The following is a 7,360-nucleotide window of genomic DNA, read 5'->3' on the forward strand; positions in this document are numbered from 1 at the left end:
ACAGTAGTTTGAATTCAACTCCACTCAGTAGCTTACATGTAAACAGAACCTTCTGAATCAAAACTAGCTTTAAAACAAACTCCAAAAACTCAAACAAAAAAACCCCACAATACATGGTTTCATGTCATGCCCAAAGCTCTATCTTTGATAGATTCATTTTGATGCATAAAGAAAAAAACAGAAAAGCTGGAATGTGGCAAATGCAATTCTGCATGTCTGATTCCTAGTGCCAAGAATTCATACAGCCTGAAATCCTCATGAGTAATGGTAAATGGCAGTAGAAGAAATATTAAAGTTCCTTTAATATTTCACTGCACTGCTGTTTGGAAGGTATACGTGTTGAAATGGTGTCCCAGAACTATGTGATGTTAACTTCATATAAAAACTCACCACATTTACAACCATATTTCAATTTAATTATTGTACACAGGTTAACAAAAACACCGGGTTTAACAAAAACAATATTCAGAATGGTACAACACATGTTCATCTTCTCCAGGAAATAATATTACAAGTGATCATCTTAGGACAATTTAGCCACACTAGCAACAGGAGTTCTGTTAAAATGCAACTGTGGTCTACTAAGCCACTTATTTTAGCACTACAGAGTATTTGAAGTTAAGAGTCCTACGGCCAAGGCTTAAAAATCATTTAAGATTCCAACCTCAAAATGTCTTACAGTCAAAATGACAGTATTCTTAAAAAAACACAACAAAATAACCCCAAAACAATTAATTAAAAGGCTTCTGTATTTAGTTTTATCCTCTTCATGGCATTCTCTATTCATATAGTTGCTTGTATCATTGGTAATAGGGTCTGTATCTGGCTTGATCAGGGTGATGTGGTCCAGGAAGGGGGGCCTGAGCAGGAGGCCCTTGCATCCTTGGAGGTGGAGGCGGCCCCCTTGGAGCTGGCCATATCCCTGGACTCATTCCCCCAGGCTGTGTGAAAGGGGGACTAAGAGTTCCTTGATCTTCACTGAACTGTGGCAAAGAGTTGGGATTATAGTGATGGGGAGGGGGAGCATTTACATTGACAGGTGGGCCTCCATGCTGAGGAGGGGGAGGTCCCGGAGGAGGATGGTTCATGTAGGGCGGCATCTGGGCAATGATGTGTCCGGGCGGCGGGGTTATGGGCGGAGGGGCAGAGGTCATCGGGGGCGGCGGAGCCTGGCTGTACACCATGTGAGGGGTGCCTGCCGCCTGCGGAGGGTGCTGCAGCGGGTGGCTGATGGGCGGAGGCGGCGGCGGGGGCGGCGCGTAGTGCTGCTGGGGAGGCATAATGTGATGAGGGTGTGACACCACTGGCTGACCCTGGTACTCGGGATGATGGTGAGCGGGTGCGGGCGCTGGGGGAGGCGGTTCTCGAGCACCTGAATTGGAATCATCCTGAATGGGGACAGTTATTAAGTTGCTGTGTTTCCTCGTTGAGATGCGGAAGGTGTCCTGACTGACCGGGCGGGGCGGCGGCGGAGCCATGGACATCTCTGCAGGAGGAGCACGGATGTCTTCGTGGGGCTGGTTGTAGTGCTCATGCGGCACGTGCTGCAGAGGAGGCGGTGGCATCATGATGTGCTGCTTTGGCGGAATGTGGCTCATGTGATGCTTCTCAGGGGGCATTATGAAACGCTCGGGAATTTCGGCCGGCGGTGGGGCAATAGGAGGATGCACGGGTTCAATGGGAGGACGAGTAACAGGCTTCCCAGCTCGCATGTGACGGTGGTTGATGTGAGCTTGTAAGTCCCTCTGTGACAGGTAAGTTCTCTTGCATCCTTGAACAATGCTACACATGAAGAGAGATCCTCGTACACACTGCTCAATTCGCTGCACAGGTTCGTTACAGCTAAATAAAAAGAGAATATTGATTTATTGTCATCACAGAGAGCTCACCATGCATTCTTCCTTGTTAATGTAATTAGCCAAATTAGATCTGACAATTTTGCCCCACTGTAGCAATGAAAGAAACTTTTCAATGATTTTGACGTTTACCTAGTTTATACATCTCAAAATGTAACTATGAAAGAACATAAAAATTTCATGAGGTAGAATCAAACTGCTATTAATTCCTTTTCAAATTACAGCAGTAACAGGTTACCTACCCAAAACCAACAAAGTAAACACTGATCTCTTACAATCCCAAAATATGGAATAGGAACTAGAAAGTTCAGAGTACTCTACTGCCGCTGCTAAATGTACTTAAGAGTCATGCTAATAGAGTATCTAAGTTACTTTCTTACATTTTCTTTAATAACAAATCTTGAGATAACTTACCCTGGACACATCTTATCTCCCTTTTTCTCATGTAGTATAGCACAATCATAGCAGAAAACATGCTTGCAAGGTATCTAGAAATAAAAAATTGCTGTTAAGACATCATGTATAAATATCTGTGTCATTCTGCAGAATACAGTTCCTCCCTCCAGTACACAGTTTATAATAATTAAAGTAACTAAGTTACCTATGAGGTGAACAAGCATAGCAGTGGTTAACAATTTACAGCATCTTTGCACAGAAATCTTCTAGAACAGTTTATGCCGAGTTTGGAGTTTTTTTGGGTAGTGTTTGGGGTTAAGTGTTGGTAAAAAACATTGGCAAAAGTTTGAGTTTTGCACTATTACCAACACTGAACTTTCACAGAAGCTGCATATGCAATCTGATTACACTTGTCTTGCTGGCGAAGAAGCAAAGTTTTAAAAGCATTAATTGTCATTAAGTCAGATGTGAAGCCTGTAACATCACACTTAGAAATCTAAATTAATCTCAGGGATTTTTAAAGGTACATAAAAGTGAACAACATTTTCTAACTTCACTGCAAGTCTTCAACTGAGATAAAAAGTATTTTCAAAGTTAAGCGGTGTAAGGTCAAAACCCTAGAACCTGAAGGTTTTTTCCTTTGTGATTGTGTTCTGTTTTTTGTTTAACATTTTCAGGCTTACTTTATTGAATCGGAGGGTAAAACAAAATCAGTCAGACAGATGGAACAAAAACACCTGAGCAGTGAAGGCCCCCAGGTCCATCCTGCTACTATTCTGCTGTTTATTCAGATGCCTGTTGAAATCAGTAATCTCTAGAAGCTTCATACAGACACAGTAAAACATATTTTTATCTAAACAGAAACCATGGCTGCATCTTCCACTGGTAATTTCACTCACCATGCGTCCATACATTTTAATGGGCAATCCACACTTATCACAGAAATGGACTGGTGTATCATCCTTTTCCCCCAACAAGTTTATCTGGTAGGACACAGAAGGAGATGAGAAAACAGACCCCAATATCACTAAAGCTTCTCATTTATCATCAACATACCCATTATTTCTGAATTAGCTGAAAAGAAAGCAAGAATGCCACAAACAGGAGAAAGCAGAGGATGTATCTTTAGTCAGACAAAAATAACTGAAAAACTTTTAATTAACAAAGTATCTACCAGGACTATCTACAACTTGGTATGAAACACAGGCAGATATTCATGACTTTACCTTATAATCCCAAAAAATGGGTCCAGGAAATCTCCTTTGATTGCCAAACATTTCACCTCCTTTACATTCATATCGCTCCTCCTTATTATAATCAAATTCTTCTGTGGAAAGGAGAAAGAGAAGAAAGACACGAGCCAACCACAACACTTTCGTAATTGACACCAGCCGCTATTAAGAGCATGGGTCATTTTTACTGAAATCATCAAAAAATGCCACAGCACTTCCAATCTGCTGAGTCCATTCTACAGAAAGGTAGAACCATAGTAGTAAAACAGCCTGCTTTGGAAATGGGCACTACTGAAGCCCCACAGTGCAGCAGAACTTGGAGATTTGAAACTTGTTTTGTGTTTGGACAGAACCCTGGACTCTTAAGTCTCTGATAATAGTCTCAAACAATGCTGTAGAATAATACACTTCCCTATTACAGGGAATTTATATGAATTTACCTTCATCACCAGCTTGTGTCTTCGAAGGCATCCTGTTCATATTTCTTGGAGTTCGAGGTGCAGGTTTGGTTTTATTGGTCTGTTTTGAAATAAGCTTTATAGGGATTCTTCTACGGACATCAAGACCACCCAATGATCCTGAACTATTTGTTCCTTGCAAATCATTGTCTGTGAAAGAAAATTTTAAAAGTATACATTTTTTATTTATCTAATAGTCTCTAAAGAGGCTAAATATTAACAGAAATGTTTTCAGAAAAATAAATTTTAAAGCTTGCTTAAGACTCCTACAACATATTAAAATGTAATCACTAGAAAACAGGTATCCTCACAGACAATTCCAGAAGTCACGTCACAAAACTGTATTGGGAACAGCAAGGAATTTAGGAAATCTAGTATAAAAATAAACCTATTAAAATAATCTAGCTAGTCACACATTTTTCCACAACAGAAACATTAACTTTATAGTTCTTCTCACAGTGTGAAGAGCAATGGAAAGTCAATTCTTTGTAGAACCTTGACTACATAGAATTTCTCATGTGAAAAGATAATTTTTACAATTTATTGTATTTATATTGTTTACTAAAGCAGGAAGGAAACTAGTTCATACATTAACATCTTGACATATCACTTAGAAGTTTATAATAAAGTATCACAAAAATACTGGTACTTAGGAATAAGTAGTTGTATCCTTCCTAAACTGAAAATTACTGTTCCTGGCTATATACAAAATTCTCCTTAACCAACTTTACATCTAAGTACCAGGGTGAACAAAGCAAGAAATAGCCTGACACATGCATCAGCAGGTACAGGCTCCAAGAGATAACACAGAGCAGGTAATGCAACAAGCAACACAAACGAGGAGGCGTAACTCCCTCAACCTCCCACGAGTTTATCTGAAACCACCCCACAGCATCTCATCCATACAAAAATGAAGTTACATCCTTCACAAATCTTCCCAGCTCACTGGGATTTTAACTGAAAATGCCACAGGTGTTTCAAAGCAGGGCACACTCAGTCTGGAAGGGGTGAGCCCTGAGCAGTTACAGCCCTGCAGTTCCACAGGGTAGGGCACTCCAGCCCTGGAATGACTGCAGAGGCCCCAAAGGATTCCAGTGCAGGTCACTGAAATTAGTGTTCATTAATGTAATTCTGCACAATGCCTCACCAACTGCTGTCTCTCAAAGCCTATAACCACAACAAGCGGCACCACAACAATGCAACAAGTAGAAGGAGTAACAAGAAAAAATGGGATTCCTCTCACTTTTTCAGCAGCTACCACCAAAGCTAGGAAATGTGTCAGTTTCAAACTGGGACTGCCCTGACAGTTCTGTACCTCTGAATCAAAAGCCTTCAGTTTCCTTAGATAAATCAAACTCCTCTTTGCACTATGGTTGACAGTTTCACTCTAAAAGGAAATATACAAAAAAGCAAAAGCAATAAAGCTTATTTTTACTTCTGGTCATTTGTTATTTCTCTCAGCTGTCCAGATGAACCTGCAAACACTCAACTATGTCATCAGGCTTCCCCACGGAGTGCTCAACCAAGGCATCAAAGGTAAAGCTGCTTGTTTTCCATGTGTTGGGAAATTCTGTTTTCTACCAGAATACACAAAAACACAGCACCATAAACCACAAAGAGCCTCTGCTGCAACTCAGTCCATTTGCAAATAGGGATAACTAAAACAAATTTTAAAAATCAAACAGTTGTTTATTAGCTAGTCCACTGAACTGCCAATACATTGTCACTTTTCTTCCTTATACCCTTTCAAACCAGGAATACTTACATGAGCTAGCTGCTTAACTAACCCAAACTAGCAAGTTTACTAGTCACTCACGCTTCACAGAAGGATAGTAAATTCCAGTCTGCATGAGCATAACTTGTGGGATTATGTCCAGAAAAAACTACGACAAACATACCAAACTTGTTAGGACTACTTAAAGAAGCTCTAATTAGAGGTGATGCAACCTACTGAAATGTCACCTTCACCAACTTAAGTTTTACTTTTGCATTTCAAGCTTTATTAAAATTAACAAATACTTTGTACAGATAGAGTCATAACGCAATCTTTTGTAAGGGAAAGGAAAAAATCCTCCAAAACCACCCTAGCACAAAGCCCACGTCCATTCATTTATTCACTGCACTACGCCAGCGCATTAACTAGCAAAGGATCACAGCTACGCCAGCGCGCTCACCGGCGAACGACATTTAAACCACCAAACCCAATTTAAGCACACTAGGAAGTTTCCTCTCGGGCAACAACCACGGAATCGGGAAACACATTATGGGCACCGATGCCGGGAAACGCCGCGGGCAAACGAGCGTCTCTCCCCCACCTCCGGGACGTCACGGGCTGCATCCGGTGCTGCCGGCCCTGGCTCTCCGGCCCGGCCGGCGCAACCAGCGGCCGCCGCTCCGCCCTGGCCGGGGCGTCCCGCCGGCGGCGGCCCCTCAGCCCGGCCGAGCGCCCTCGGGGCGGGGGCAGCGCCGGGCACCGCCGAGCCGAAGGTGGCACCGGGGCCGCGGCGCTTGCCCGGGCAGGGAGCAGGCCCCGCGGCGCACCCGAGCCCCGCCGGCGCTCCCGGGGGCCGGGCCGGACCCGCCGCCGCCGCCCCTGCGCCGCCCCGCGCCCGCTGGCCCCGCTTGGCCGCTCCCCGTCCGGCGGCGGGCGCGGGCCCGGCGAACCGGGCACGGACGGGCCCCCGGCCTCCCCCTGCTCACCATTGTGGTCCATGATGCGGCGCGGGGCGCTGTGGGAGCGGAAGGGCGCGGCCGGAAGCGGCGGGGGCGCGGGCGGGGCGCGGGCGGCGGAGCCGCGCTGGCCGAGCCCCGGCCGAGCGCTCCGGGCCGGGCCGGGCGCGGCGGAGCGGGAGCGCGGCAGCCCCGGGGTGCGAGCCGCAACTAGCGGGGGTCGGCAGGCGGCCCCCCTGGGTTTTGGGGGAAGGATGGAGTGAAAACATGAGCGGGGTCTCTCAGTTAGGAGCCGTAGAGGCCCCGTCCGGCCGCCTGTGCGGTGCAGGGTTCAAACACACCGGGGAGATCTGGCGCCGCATCGCGCTCTCGGCTGCTGATGGTCAGCCTTAAGTTCTAGCATGGAAATAGCAGATTGCTAACACGCTGTAGAAGTGATGGAACACTGAATCTCCAGAGCACTCAGAAGCTTCACAGCAATAGAGCTCACTAGCTCAGGAGAGGACTTAATGTTACATTTAGGACTTAATGTTTACATTTACACAGTTCCTGTGTAATTCAGTGCGATGCTGAAGACTAGCACTGAAGAAAGGAAAGAAAGAAAAATACAACAAAGTGGTAGGTTATAAGTAGAAAATGGCCCCGAGCAGTCCTTCCACAACACTAAAGTACTGGGTAACTCTACTCCATGCACTTCAGATTGGTGATTGTATCACTAAAAGCCTCCCGGATTGGGACCTTGTGCTCC

The 7,360-nt window shown here is 44.9% G+C and overlaps 1 protein-coding gene across 3 annotated transcripts; it reads right to left on the minus strand.

Annotated features, from left to right (window-relative positions):
* Positions 1-394: 394 nt before the first annotated feature.
* CBLL1 (Cbl proto-oncogene like 1) lies at positions 395-6,690 on the minus strand. 3 transcript variants are annotated; one of them, XM_053978167.1, is made up of 6 exons: positions 6,643-6,690; positions 3,925-4,092; positions 3,479-3,576; positions 3,152-3,235; positions 2,271-2,344; positions 395-1,842 (listed from the first exon to the last, which is right to left on the minus strand). In XM_053978167.1, exons 1-6 carry the CDS (start codon positions 6,653-6,655, stop codon positions 801-803), a joined length of 1,479 nt encoding a protein of 492 aa, XP_053834142.1. In that variant the 5' UTR covers positions 6,656-6,690; the 3' UTR covers positions 395-800. The 3 variants fall into 3 exon arrangements, with proteins under 3 accessions (XP_053834142.1, XP_053834140.1, XP_053834141.1); XM_053978165.1 differs by having other exon boundaries at positions 3,479-3,579; XM_053978166.1 differs by lacking the exon at positions 6,643-6,690 and adding an exon at positions 6,117-6,166 and having other exon boundaries at positions 3,479-3,579.
* Positions 6,691-7,360: the final 670 nt, after the last annotated feature.

Source organism: Vidua macroura, chromosome 5 (genome assembly GCF_024509145.1).
Source record: "Vidua macroura isolate BioBank_ID:100142 chromosome 5, ASM2450914v1, whole genome shotgun sequence".
Classification (NCBI taxonomy): domain Eukaryota; kingdom Metazoa; phylum Chordata; class Aves; order Passeriformes; family Viduidae; genus Vidua; species Vidua macroura.

Bases quoted from the DNA above. Each gene is read 5' to 3' on its own strand.
- CBLL1 (XM_053978165.1), bottom strand. The intron at 3,580-3,924 runs GTAAATTCATAT...TCCTTTCCACAG, and splicing joins GACACAAGCTGGTGATGAAG to AAGAATTTGATTATAATAAG. The intron at 2,345-3,151 runs GTGAGTGAAATT...TTTTATTTCTAG, and splicing joins TTAAAATGTATGGACGCATG to ATACCTTGCAAGCATGTTTT.